The 14,087-nt window shown below is 41.4% G+C and overlaps 1 protein-coding gene, 1 long non-coding RNA gene and 1 other non-coding gene across 4 annotated transcripts; 2 read left to right on the top strand and 1 right to left on the bottom strand.

Annotated features, from left to right (window-relative positions):
• Positions 1-242: 242 nt before the first annotated feature.
• On the bottom strand, positions 243-4,205 carry ATP5MC3 (ATP synthase membrane subunit c locus 3). Of its 2 annotated transcripts, none has more exons than XM_035007701.1 (5): positions 4,099-4,205; positions 3,801-3,912; positions 2,098-2,175; positions 1,190-1,383; positions 243-503 (listed from the first exon to the last, which is right to left on the bottom strand). In XM_035007701.1, exons 2-5 carry the CDS (start codon positions 3,837-3,839, stop codon positions 389-391), a joined length of 426 nt encoding a protein of 141 aa, XP_034863592.1. In that variant the 5' UTR covers positions 3,840-3,912; positions 4,099-4,205; the 3' UTR covers positions 243-388. The 2 variants fall into 2 exon arrangements, with proteins under 2 accessions (XP_034863592.1, XP_034863593.1); XM_035007702.1 differs by having other exon boundaries at positions 3,801-3,929; positions 4,099-4,197.
• Positions 4,206-4,274: 69 nt separating this feature from the next.
• On the top strand, positions 4,275-11,319 carry LOC118012307. The gene is made up of 3 exons (XR_004679676.1): positions 4,275-4,303; positions 7,953-8,002; positions 9,591-11,319. It is a non-coding gene; the product is annotated as an uncharacterized LOC118012307 (long non-coding RNA).
• Positions 11,148-11,249, top strand: LOC118012731. The gene has a single exon (XR_004679798.1). It is a non-coding gene; the product is annotated as a U6 spliceosomal RNA (small nuclear RNA).
• Positions 11,320-14,087: the final 2,768 nt, after the last annotated feature.

Here is a 14,087-nt window from a genome sequence, read left to right as displayed (position 1 = left end):
ATCTTAGTTTAACTAATTGTATCTCATAGAAGCTGAAAACACGTATTTCTTCTTTATATGAGTAACCAAAAGCCCTATGAATTACAATGTGCAGAATATTATATAAAAGAATTCTCATAAAAATTGACTCATTTTCATCACATTGCAACTGCTTAGTTTCCTGACTTGTATAGCATCTGCCTGAATGCATAGTCTTCTTTGTGATGATCTAAATTTAGGCTAAGTACAAATCACAGCAAAAATTAAAGTTTTCATCTTTAATGAAATGACCTTGGAAATAACGTACATTTCCCTGACACCAATACTACAGTTTTCGGAGTCACAGGAAGATACACAGAATTACATCCGTAATTAACATGAATGCCAACATTTCAAGCAGTAATTTCTGTTACATGGCAAACAAAATCAAGAAAGCAACCATCAAACAAAAGAGACCCATAGCTTCAGACAAGGCAAATCCCAGGATAGCATATGAGAACAGCTGCTGCTTCAGCGAAGGGTTTCTAAAAGAGACACAACACATATAATTGTTACTCTGAAATATTTTCTGAATTCCAATATGTTTGGTAAACGTTAAAGAATCAGATTACTAGTATGCGATCTTTGTAAACTGGCAAGTCCTGGAAAAGCATTTGCCCAGATCTCTTTTGCTTCTGCCTTTGTTCAATATTCCTTTCTTTTCAATCCTAATCATATGGAGAAAAGGTAGGAAGTGATCTCTGTATGTCGATATAAATGGTTAGTCTTAATCCATTTTGAGGGGTTCAGACATACTTGCTATTCCCATGAAAGTACATTCTATACTTCTTAAGATCTGATAGTTTAGAAATAAGGTCTTAAATAAAATGGAAATTGATACTTTTATTAAAGACTGTGCTGTTAACTAGTCCCAATATAGCTTAACAATCAAGAGTGCAGACTCTGAAGTCAGAATTAAAATTTCTGACACTAGCTACTTGGGCAATTAGTATAATTTCTGCAAGCTCATCCTTCGTAAGTAAACTAGGGTATATCTCTAAGGGGTATTATGAGGGTTAAGTGAGATCATGCATGCAAAGCCCTCAAAATACAATTCAAGACACAGAGCTGGCACTTAATACAAAGTAGCTCTTATTATTTCACTAGTTTTCTAGGTTTCCAACTATGTCAAGCATGCTCTTAAAGTAGCTTATTTGGTGATAGAAATTACCTGGCATAACCAATGATAAGGCTGCCAAAGACTGTTCCAATACCAGCACCAGAACCAGCCACTCCCACTGTTGCAGCACCTGCACCAATAAATTTGGCAGCAGTATCAATGTCTCTGCTGATTGCAGTGGTCTGAAACTCCCTTTGGATTAGCTGAGACACACCATTCTGGGCCCCATTAAATACCGTAGAGCCCTAGAAAAAAGGAAATAAAGGCAAAGGTTAAATCAGTAATCAGTTAGCTATTTTAATTACTACACTGTCAAATGGTAAGTACTTCTCTATTTTGTGATTTCAAATAGGAGATTGTGTGGCACAGTGGAAAAATCAAGAGCTTAGAGTAATTCCAATGTTGTAGAATAGAGGTAACAATATACCTCACAAGGTTGTTGAAAATTATGAAAGTGTATTTCAATATGCTTTTTAATAGGGTAGGCTTTTCAATAGCTGTAGCTAGTATGATCTTAAATATAGGCAACTCAAGACTATATACTTAATATACTGGCTTTATTTCTTAGCCAACTCAGCCAAGTTTCATTGGCTTATCCTCTGCACTATTTTTTGCATACAAGGGTGGAAAAAGACTGCCTCAAACCATTCACTAATGAGGTGTTTTGTTTTGTTTTTTACCCTCCCTTTAATTAAAACCGTAAGACTTACTTGGTGGGTTACTTAATTTCTTTTTTTTTTTTTTTTAATTTTATTTATTTATTTAAGAGAGAGAATGAGAGAGAGCACATGAGAGGGGGGAGGGTCAGAGGGAGAAGCAGACTCCCTGCCGAGCAGGGAGCCCGATGCAGGACTCGATCCAGGGACTCCAGGATCATGACCTGAGCCGAAGGCAGTCGCTTAACCAACTGAGCCACCCAGGTGCCCGGGTTACTTAATTTCTATTATTACTGCTATTACCTCTCCAGTCCTAGCCTCTGGTCGAGATAACACTGATGCAGAAATTGGTCTGTAGGCAACTCTGGATCCAGCTCGGATCTATTAAAGAAAAAAACATTCCAAATATTAAGTTAAGAGTAGATAAGACTTCAATGACTCTTCTTGTACCATGAGTTCTAAAAAAGCCATAAGCAAAAATATCAGAAAGCTCATGACTTTTCTGTATTGTCTCTTATCTTGCTCTCTGGTTATTTTCAGTCCATGAAGGGAATTTTATTTTAAAGTTGCTAATTAAAGTTAAAAGTGTGCTACATAATCTATTTGTAATAATCTTTTTTTTTTTTTTTAAAGATTTTCTTTATTTTGACAGAGAGATAGCAAAAGCAGGAACACAAGCAAGGGGAGTGGGAAAGGGAGAAGCAGGCTTCCCACCAAGCAGGGAGGCCAATGCAGGGCTGGATCCCAGGACTCTGGGATCATGACCTGAGCCGAAGGCAGATGCTTAACAACTGAGCCACCCAGGCGCCCCTATTTGTAATAATCTGAATAAAACTTCTAAATGCTTAAAAAGAAAGCATTATTTTTATTTATTTTTTATGACTTTTTTTTTTTAAGATTTTTAAATTTATTTATTCTATTCGACAGAGAGAGACAGCGAAGGAGGGAACACAAGCAGGGGGAGTGGGAGAGGGAGAAGCGGGCTTCCTGCCGAGCATAGAGCCCGATGCGGGGCTCGATCCCAGGACCCTGGGATCATGACCTGAGCTGAAGGCAGACGCTAACGACTGAGCCACCCAGGCGCCCCTGAAAGCATTATTCTTAAAATTTCAATGATTGTAGTGCCACGATTCAGATCAGAAAAAGAGCAATAAACATCCCACGTTCTTTGGTAAGTTTAAGTGGACCAACAAGTTTATCAAGTGTTGCTATAAACGTCGTTTAAATTAGCCCCTCATTTAATATGAGGCCCACAACTTCCGAAATATTCCTATATGTCCATTAATTATAAAATACAAAAGCAGTTTAAACAATTCTGTATCAGTGTAAGAATAATCGGTGAAATATCTCACCATAAGGACATACTGAAGTCCAGCGTCTCTGCCCTTGAGTGTCCACTACACTGAGATCACATAAAATCCCTTCAGAACCTAGACCCGATTCTCTAAGACAAATCCCCCACATCCTACTTCACCTAAAGCTTCCAAAATGGTTATGGAAATAACAGCCAGAGGCAGGAAGAAAGACTTTCGTCTCCTCCACCACCTCTTCCTCCGCCCACACAGGGTGAGGCAAAGTCCCTCCCTCTGCAGCAGCGAGTTTGACCTACAGATGGGCAAGGGAGAACGCTGTTGCGGTGAACTAGGCCTCAGAGGCCCCCTACATGCTTAAGAGCACCTGAACCTTCGCGCCGACCCCAACCCCGCAGAGCACGCTAGGAGGTGGGGGAGGGGGCCGCTCCGGCACTAGGGGCAAGGAGGGTCTGCCCTACAGAGAGTGGGGCCTGACAGCTAGGCCTCGGCTGCTCTCCACCGCACTAGTGGAGGGGAGAAGCGGAGTGAGTTGCCCCAGGATCAGTAGGAAAGGAAGAAGAGAACACAGAGGGTGAGGGGTGCGCGGTCCCCACAGGTTGGTGTGCCCCGCCCAGAGGTGCCCCATTCAACAACGTGGACGCTCCAGGCCAAGCGGTCCGCCCTCAGCGCCCCGGCCCAGCCTGGACTACGCACCAGAGCGGGGGTGCAGGCGAGCTTGGCGCAGGCGAACATCTTACAATCTTCGGGGCAGGGCGGTTGGAGGACCTGGGTGACGGCCGACGTGGGGTCCACTCCCGCTTCCCTTCTGCGGAGGTAAAGGGGCTTAAGGTCAAGTGCCCTCCCGGGCCTGTCCTTCCTACCCAGGTCCCGCGGGCTCCCGTGCACGCCGTCGGCTTGGGCCCTCGTCCAGCGAGGCTCCAGCTGAATGAATGGGTCCTGACCGGGCGCTGCTCCGCCCCGGCCAGACCCGGCTCTCGCGCCCTCCGCTTACCTTCTCCGGAGGTGACGGCGGCAGCTACGGCGGCAGAGGTCGAAGGAGTGGCGCTAGACGCGCAGGCGCGGTCCGCCTCTTATCCGCGCCGCGGCACCCGGATGGAGAAGGCGGGGAAACGGGGGCAGTAGGGAAGACACTCAAGGTCACTTTGTAACAACTTTATTGGCAACTAGCTGGGAAGGACAACGACAGCCACACAGAGGTGGGCTGGCGGGCGGTGGCTGGTAAAGGAGAGGCAAAAAGAGGAAATTGAAAAGTGGCCCTGGCAGAGAGAACTGAACAGGTTGTTTCTCTTTTGATCTAAGCTGGCCAGAGGATAGTGCGACTTTTTCTTTCAGTTGACACCTTGTGAGATTTGGCCTTTTAATCAGTTGTTACTTCTCTTTACTAGAGGGACCCCCTTCCTGGTCATTCTCCTGCTCTGTGAAATAGGACTCTGTGTGTGCGTGGGGAACGAGTTCATGCACTGCTTGACAGAAGAAATTAGGGTCCCCAGCAAAGCGAACACATTTCTTTGAAGGAACCTGGAAAAGTATTCCAAAAATATGGCTAATCCTTTGAGTGACAGAGGACCTGACGGAGAAGTACTGGGACAAAGGAATGAGCACATGAATAGGTCAAAGAGTTTTGTGACTTTGGGCACAAAGTTGCTTCTTGGTAAAGTGAGGGAGGTAATTTTTCTTCCAGCTGTATGCTTGGAAGAATTAAGGGATGTGATGTATTTAATGGGACTAAAGAAAGTCCAAGTATTTTCAACACCAACCCAACTTTAACACCTGCTTTTGTGCAAATGATTGGACAAATCATTTTCTTTGATGAATACAGAAATGTCTCAGAAAAAATGGCTCTTACTGAACTTCTAGTAGATCCTCAAATTCTGTAAATTTTACTTAGTTCTACTGGAAGTGATACAAGTCAACATAAAAGATTAATCATCTAGTATGCCCAGTTGAAGGGATAGCGGGGGACTGAAATCCCACCCACTTGGCCTAGAGCCTTGGCATGGGACAATGTCCACCCAGAGGATCACCCTTTTTCTAATTAGAACAAAGGTGTGGTATCATCTAGTGGCAACCCGAGGGAGAAGCCCTCAGAATTGAAACATGAAGAATGAATAAGAATTTGTCACTGACCCAACTTCAAATGCAAATGATTCAAAATCATGTGAAAGCTAATCATTTTAGGCTCAATCTTTAGCTGATAAAACAGAGATAATTCATTTGAATTCACATGTGCAGTTTGAAGAGAGATTATTTTCTCAAGCACTCAATTCTTACCTGAAGGATGTAGTATCCTGTGATGTCTAAAGTAGAATCAACAATGCTCTGCATTCATCAGAGTTCTCTGGAGAACCAGACCAGTAGGAGATTAATTGATTAATTTTTGATTTATCTATTTATTTATTGTGAAGAATTAGCACGTGTGGTTATGGAAGCTGAGAAGTCCCATGATCTGCATCTCCAAGCTGGAGACCCAGGAAAACCAGTGGTATAATTCAGTTAGAATCTGAAGGCCTGAGAACCAGGGAGGCCACTTGTAATTCCCAGTCTGAATGAGATGAGATGAGATGTCCCAGCTCAATAGTGAGATGGGGGGAAAGGGACAAATTCTTTCTTCCTCTGCCTTTTGTTCTATTCAGACCCTAAATGGATTGGATGATGCCCACCCAGATTGGGGAGGACAGTCTACTTTATGAGCCCGCTGATTTAAAGGCTAATCTTATCCAGAAACACCTTCACAGACACACCCAGAGAGAACATTTAATTTAGGCACCCCATGGCCAGTCAAATTGACCCAAAATTAACCATCACATATCCCATTCTTCAATAATAGATCCTCATAAGGTACAAACTCTCCTAAATGGGTTTGTGTACAGAGATGGTTTAAGGGAGGTTCCTATCTCCTCAGCCATAAATCAGTAGCAATAACTGTTGAAGAGGAAGAGGAGGCAGGAGAGAAGCTGGGATCCCTAAGAGGATCACTTCCAGGGTGCATATGGGCTAGGTGCCTATGACAGGGAGAGGTTAGGTCTAAGTCCAGGCTCTGACTGTCAATATGTCAGTAAGCAGGCGAACTGGCCTAGAAGAGGAGATGGTAGGTCCTTGATGAGTTCGATCAGTTGAAGTTTAATTATTTATGAAGAATATTAGTTGTTCAAAGAACAGATAGTGCTACCTGTGAGAACAGCTTGTGTGTGTGTGTGTGTGTGTGACAAAGTGGATCTTCAGTGATACCAACCCATGTTGATAGAGCGTGAATATTTGCACTGAGGAAGGTTGAAGAAAAATGGCACCTTCTGAGAGGAGTAAAGTGAGACCATAAAGATGCAGAGGGGACTTCTTTTGAAGTATTCAATTCTCTCTGTATTTTTTTCTTAAATAGTGGAGATGATCATCTTTTTTTTTTTAAGATTTTATTTATTCATTTATTTGAGAGAGAGAGAGAGAAAGAAAGAGTACATGTGTGCATGTGCCAGCAGGAGTGCGAGCTGGGGGAGGGGCAGAGGGAGGGACAAGCAGACTCCACACTGAGCTGGGAGCCCATTGGCGGGGGTGGAGGGGGGGGCTGGATCTCATGACCCTGAGATCACAACCTAAGCCAAAATCAAGAGTCGGGCGCTCAACTGACTCACCCAGGTGCCCTAGAGATGATCATCTTAAGTGATGACATCATAGTTTGGTATTATGTGATAAGCCTGAGTGAAGATGGCATGGAGAAGAAAGGAATGGGGCGGTAAAGAGAAGTATAGAAAATCCTTTTCCCAATGTAAGTGCAATAATCCCTCCTATCCTGCATGCCCCTTTGCAATGTGACTTTGCCACTCATCAAGTAATGGAGTCTGTTTTCCTTCTCCTTAAATCTGGGCTAATCTTATGACTTGCTTTGACCCAGAGAAGTGATTAGGTATGACTTCTGGACTAGTAAGAAGTCTCATAGCTTTCATTTTCTCTTTGGAAGCCAACCATTACATCAAGAAACATGGGTTAGACTACTAGATAAGACTACTACATAAGAAACCTGGACAGAAAAAAAGCCTCATAAAAGAGAACTGAGGTGCCCTGGACATGTGAGTGAGGCCATGTTGGGTTTTCTAGCTTTCATCAAGCCTTCCCAGCCAATACCACATGGAAAAGAAATGAGCCTTGCCTAAATTCCTGACCCACAGAATCAAGAGCAATGAAAAGGTTATTGTTTGAAGCTACGAAGTTTCAGGGTGGTTTGTTACACAGCAAGAGATAACTGAAACAGAAGATATTGTCTTCAAAATATTCACTCCTTTGAGATCCATGTGGAGGCAGCAGCATTTTTTTTTTTTTTAAGGTAATGTCTACACCCAACTGGGGCTCGAACCCGGGACCCTGAGATCAAGAGCTGCATACTCCACCCACTGCGCCAGCCAGGTGCCCCTTTTTAAATTAATTTTTTTTTTAAGTAATCAGGAGGCAGCAGCATCTTAATGTGGGCAATTTCAGTTCAGAATTCCAGGCATAACTCAGAGCAAATCAGATAGAAACACATGTCTTGTGCACTGACTCCCCTTTCCTTGAAATTCTGGGGTGGAGTAGGGTTGTTATTGTTAAAACTATTGTAAGATAGCTTTAACCTGGACACATGGAAAGATGTTTAAATTATCTGCTTTTGAAAGTTTCCACTTTAATAGCCTGTGAAGTTTTCACCAGCCTTCTCACATTAGTGTGATTTAAAAATATATATATATTATTTGTGGAAATGAGAATCAGAAAAGTAAGTTAAAAATATTCTGGGCTTTGTTATAAAACTATGTCGCTTTTCTTATTAAAATTTTGTTTCATATTATTAGCCTTAATTTTCTATCAATTTATCTTTTTTAGGAAAATGAACCTCTAAACCTGTGCTAATGCTATAGAATCATTCAGTCAAGGTGAGCTCCAAATAAATACTGTGTCCCCTCTTTGAACATAGTGAGTATACAAGAAAATGTAAGAGTTTACATTGTAATTGGGGTATATGAAAAATTGAACTGGTATATAAAAAATTGGAGAAAAACACAAATTAGTAACTGTTTTAGGACTATGTTGTGTGGCGTGTGATAAGGGAAACACCTTCAGAAAAGAGATTGGCCTGCTTAGAAAGTGCCTCATTGAGACAGACTTGAGCTCGGATGAGAGAGATGGGCTGATTTGTTTAGAAAACATTTCTTGGGGGGGCGCCTGGATGGCTCAGCTGGTTGAGCGTCTACCTTCGGCTCAGGTCATGACCAGGATCCTGGGATTGAGCCCCTCATCAAGGAGTCTGCTTCTCCCTCTCCCTCTGCACCACTCTCCCCCCACCACGTTCGTGCTCTATCGCGCACTCTCTCTCAAATAAATAAATAAATAACATCTTTTAATAAAAAAAAAAAAAGAAAGAAAACATTTCTTAGTATCCTTTATATACAACCTAACACTGCCTGTCTAGGCTACTAATCACTTTCTAGTGCAGAAATTTTTGTCCTTAATCTTCATTTTTGACTCCTTTACAAAATTATTTAGCTACTTTCATGCCATATAGTGGAATAGAGTATTTACTAAATGACTCCAAAAATTTAGTAAGGAATTAAAAGTAAATGTATCTTTTTATGGCCTTTCAGAGGTCCAGATGGTCCAGGCTAAAATTTATATTAAAGAATTACATGAAAACGATACACTAATATATCAAATATTATTCCATCCTTTTTTTCTGGTAAGATATGCTAGTTATTGAGGAAAAAAACAATTTTATGTCACAGTTGGTAATTAATATAGAAAGACTATGTTAGAAGAAAATGAGTAAGTATGTAGATATGGGATCAAGTCCCTCTTTTGCCTCTTGTCCATCAGGCACAGCATAGGGAATATAGTCAATAATATCTTAATAACATATGGTAACAGGGTGCCTGGGTGGCTCAGTTGGTTAAGCGACTGCCTTCGGCTCAGGTCATGATCCTGGAGTCCCGGGATCGAGTCTCGCATCGGGCTCCCTGCTCAATGGGGAGTCTGCTTCACCCTCTGACTGTCTCCCCTCTCATGATCTTTCTCACTCTCTCTCTCTAAAATAAATAAATAAAATCTTTAAAAAAAATAACATATGGTAACATACATTTATTGTGGTGAGTCCTGAGGAATGTATAGACTTGTCGAATCACTATGTTGTACACCTGAAACTAATTGTATGTCAACTGTACTTCAATAATAGATAAAAGAGTATGTAAGTTACCCATTTTTCACTTAATTTCACTTAATCTGTATATGGCTAGTTGCCTATACAACATATGTTCTCCTTTTCTTTCTTGGTTATAGAACCCTGTTCAGTTAAAAAATACTGAACTTCCCAGGTCTCCTTATAGTTAAGAATGGTCAGTGATATGTGAGTTAAAGTTACCTGGTATTGCCCCTAAGAATGTATACAAAGGGTATAGCTTCAACTGGCTCATTTCTTTTTTTCTTTCCCCTTTTTTTTTTCTGCTTGGAATATGGATCCAATGTCTGGAGGAGAAGCAACAATCTTGTACCCGTGAGAACAGAAACCGAACATTAAGGATGGAGAAGTTGGAAATGAAAAGGAGATTGAGTTCTTTTTTTTTAAGTAACTAGAGCTGCTATTAACTGTCTATTTATGGACTTCATGTTATATAAGAAAAAAACCCCTCTATTTGCTTAAGCCACTGAGGTCAGTATTCTGTTGTACGCAGCTGAACACAACACAGACTAATGGGTCTACATCTCTGATGCTATTTGGTCTTTAGTCTGTGATTGCAGCAGAAATAGCCCTCCTCCCACAGACTTTACATTAATTAGGTCTGTCTTTTTTTCCATATTCATGGTATATCTGGTATATCTGATAGGGACCAACTAGGAGACAAAACCATTCTAGTAATTTGACAAAGAAAATTTAATGTAAAGATTGTTAACCAATAAAAGGTATCTACTGAGAAGGAGAGAGTGGATTCTAAGGGGTGCAGAAGTAGCAACTGTCAGAATAGCTACTACCCTTGGCTAAGGAAGAGTGAACAGAGAGGAGGAACTTGGAAATTTAGAGAAGAGGGCATGGCTGTCACAGGAACTTATAGTCAACTTGTGGTGAAGGAACCTGCTGGAGGTACCCAGCCACAAGTGAACCAGGAAGACTGCTGAGGTGCACATAACCAGGCCTCTCTTGCAAACCAACCCATGGGCTCCACACCAAAAGAAAGAAAAGTCGGTTCCTCTAGCTCTGGCCTCAAAGAGTCTTTCCATAGCCCTCTCCTGGCAATGCCTAACATTTTGCCAGTTGTCAAAGCAGAAATGCCTGCAGGGTCCAGCTCTAGAATAATGAAGCAAGGCAAAGAAGGATGGATTTGTAGCTGAGGAGTAGTAAGTTAATAACTGGCACAGATGGTAAGATTCTCAAGGGCAAGGATAAGGTCTAATTCATATTTATGTCTTCTATAGCACCTAACAGAGTATTAAACATAGTAGTCACTCAATACATTTTTGCTCAATAATATATAAGGGGCTTAGTATATACAAAAAATTTGCAATAATTTTTTTGTTCTTCTCTTTTGACTAAGATATTAGTCTCTTTGGACAAGTTAGAATGACCTCTAGAATGCTTTTTCTTTCTAGTATTGCAAAATTCAAACTAAGAGAAACTGAGGAACATTTTTTGGTTTGTGACATGGGTTTGTTCAAATATTTTTATGTGTTTATGAAGGACTCTGGGTTTATACTCTCATGTGCTTAATGAATTCATTGAAAAACCAAAACATTAGCACCTTTTATTGATCCATTCTTTGAGACAACATAATATTGGCAGGAATGGTTCATAAACTGAAGCAGCCTCAAGTCGGAGTTGTGAAGTAGGCAATGTCCATCTGCAGTTCCCTTGTCACTTCTTTTTTCAATGCCTTTGGTCCATCCCGAGCCACTTGCTCTTTCTGCAGGCACCTGGTATCTTCATGGTGACTACTGACTATGCACGTTTCTCCACGGTGGCACCTACTGAAGCCATCTCTCTCCCAGCAGAGTCCAGCTTCTGAACTCTTACCCATGTAAAATATTCATCTCTTAGTGCTTGCTTCAGCAGCACAAATACCAACATTATAATGATAGAGAAGATTAACATGGTCCCTGTGCAAGGACAACACACAAACTCAAATATTCCATATTTTTATAGTACGCTACCATTTACCTCAGAAGGCAGGGCAGGGAGATGGTGGTGGATGTTAATGCATCTAAGAAGTGGAAGGAATTACAAACGTATTTCCTATATTTAAAAACTAGAAGGTTCACAGATGGTTACCCATGGGAAGAGAAATAGGTTGGAGGGAATAAGAATAGAAGCTAGACTTCTTTGAATTATACTTTGCTTTGTAGATTTGATTTTGGAAACATGCAAACCATTTATGAAAGTAAATGTTTAAAAAAATCCCCCCAAATTGAAAGTAAATGAAACAAATGAATTTAACTGCATCTAACTGGTATCATAACTACACAGGGTAAATACAGAGAGTTTCTATAGATGGATAAAAAGCTCCTTGATCACTCTGCTTCACGTGCACTGGTCTCTTTGCTATTCTTCCAACACGCCAACCATATTCCACCTCATAGAGCTGCACATTTGTTCCTTTAGCTTAGACCACCTTTCTGCTGGATATTCACTTGGTTTACAACTCTGCTTTTTTCAAGCCTTTGCTCAAGTCTCTTCTTAAGAGAGGCCTTCCTGAACCCCTTACATATCTTTATCTATCTCCATAACACTTACTGCTACCTGCCATTATTTGTTTGTCTCTCTCATTAGACTGTAAGTTCTTGACAGCAAGGACTTTGTTTTGTTCATTGCTGTATCCACAGAGTCTAGAACATGCTTGGCCCATTAATAGGCACTAAGTACAATGGGGTTGGAGACAATCATTGATAAAATTTATTACATTATCCCCTCTGTGGTACTTGAATTAATTAAACTAAAGGGAAGCATTATTATTATTTTTTAAAGATTTTATTTTTAAGTAATCTCCATACCCAACATGGGACTCGAACCTACAACCCCGAGATCAAAAATCACATGCTCAGGGCGCCTGGGTGGCTCAGTCATTAAGCATCTGTCTTCGGCTCAGGTCATGATCCCAGGGTCCTGGGATCGAGCCCCACATTGGGTTCCCTGCTCAGCGGGAAGCCTGCTTCTCCCTCTCCCACTCTCCCTGCTTGTGCTCCCTCTCTCGCTGTCTCTCTCTCTGTCAAATAAATAAATAAAATCTTAAAAAAAAAAAATCACATGCTCTACTGACTGAGCCAGCCAGGTGACCCAGGGAAGCATTATTAAATGTTGAATTTCAGTTCTTGGTGATGGGCTTGGATGTAGCCTTACACATGCTTTTTAAATTATACTTGAACTTTAATCTGTCTATGGAAGGCTATCCCGGTTTTATTTTTTAAAAGGATTTATTTATTTATTTGAGAGAGAGAGAGTGCGTGTGTGAGTGGGGGGAGGGAAAGAGGGAGAGAATCTCAAGTAGACTTACCACTGAGCCTGGGGCTCAGTATCCCAATCCATGAGATCATGACCTGAGCCAAAATCGCCAAAATCACCAGTTGGGCACTTAACCGACTAAGGCGCCCAGATGCCCCAGGCTATCCTTGTTTTAAAGCACTATGTGTGTGTATATACCTTATCTATATCTTGGCTGGAGTTTTTTGTATGTGATTGTAAGGCATTATGTCAATTTCACCTATTTTTTAAGACAATCAATTACAATTATATGTCCTAGTCTCCTTCAAGAAGTTAAATCCATCTATATTCAATGGAACCAGATATACAGCTTAGGATTAAGAGATAAGAAGTTTCACAACACTAACAAAATGTTTGAGAGACGTTTGAGAGGACTCTTGCTTATCAAACTTTTCAGCTATTCTAGCCCTGGTGAGGTCTTTAAGGGCCATATTCCTAGCCCTAGAGCCGTATGATATATACAGGGTCTTATATCAGTTTTGGGAATTATAGGGTTTCCATATGGTACAAGTGTACCATGCTAAGTAATACTTTATTTTTTTTTTACTTTTGGATTATCATGACTCTGTGGAGCCTGGTAAGACCCACTTCAGAAACAGAAAATAATTAATTTGTGTTTGTTACAGCAACCACAGGAAACTCATATAGTCAAATTTTTGTCTGATTCCAGGCACAGGTTATCAGCCAATCAAATGAAAGATGCATGGGGACTTAATTTTGGAATTCAGGCAGCTGAACTGCCTGGCATTGTATGGGATGCATCATTCATTATAGATATTAGTTTAGTACAAGGCCAGGGAGATGAGCAGCAGGGGTGTGCTCTGACAAATGATGGCATGATCTCTGAGAGCATAGAAGGTATATCAGCTGGCTGGCTAGGTCATAGGACCCGGCCCATCCTGAGCACCCAAAATTTGGGAGGATAGGAAAAGAGCCAGGTATCCAAGACATGGACACAAGTCTATCAGATGGAAGACTGATATCTCTAGGCAGGCAGAAACAGGAAGCTGATATATAATGTTGCTGAAATGCTGTTGAGCATAAAGCAACAGAACACTTTCGGAACCACACTGACTTCTAGAAGAAGAGCTAGGAATCTCTCTCTAGGTTGGCCTCCACATTGCTCTTAGGGTATACAAAACCCTGTAGGAAGAGGTCAGCTAGAAGAGAGTCATCAGTGATAGGGTGTTGGCCAGAATGGGAGAAGAGGGAGGGCCAGGAAATGTGAGGCAGTGTCAGTCCAATGATGAGTTAGTTTTGCTGATAGCTTACTAGAGGGTAAAAGTCACGGGCTTCCATATTCACACCTCTTGACTATTCAGGGGTCTTGTCCAGGGACCTACAGGGCAGCAAGTCTCCATGTATTTGTCTCTTTTCTTCCCCCACTGAAACCACTCTATTTAGGCCAATGTCTTGCTAGTATGAGTCTACTCGTACCTAGTCTACTTGTCTTCATCTCTTCTTCAGATTCATGTGTCATTCATTCAACAAACATTTTATTC

The sequence above is a fragment of the Mirounga leonina genome, unplaced genomic scaffold (assembly GCF_011800145.1).
Source record: "Mirounga leonina isolate KUSES-001 unplaced genomic scaffold, KU_Mleo_1.0 Mir_151, whole genome shotgun sequence".
Taxonomy (NCBI): domain Eukaryota; kingdom Metazoa; phylum Chordata; class Mammalia; order Carnivora; family Phocidae; genus Mirounga; species Mirounga leonina.
This window is presented reverse-complemented; position numbering and strand designations above follow the sequence as displayed.

Bases quoted from the DNA above. Each gene is read 5' to 3' on its own strand.
- ATP5MC3 (XM_035007701.1), bottom strand. From the start codon at position 3,839: ATGTTCGCCTGCGCCAAGCTCGCCTGCACCCCCGCTCTG. The intron at 1,384-2,097 runs GTAATAGCAGTA...CCTTTTTTCTAG, and splicing joins CAGAGGCTAGGACTGGAGAG to GGCTCTACGGTATTTAATGG. The intron at 504-1,189 runs GTAATTTCTATC...TGTCTCTTTTAG, and splicing joins CTTATCATTGGTTATGCCAG to AAACCCTTCGCTGAAGCAGC.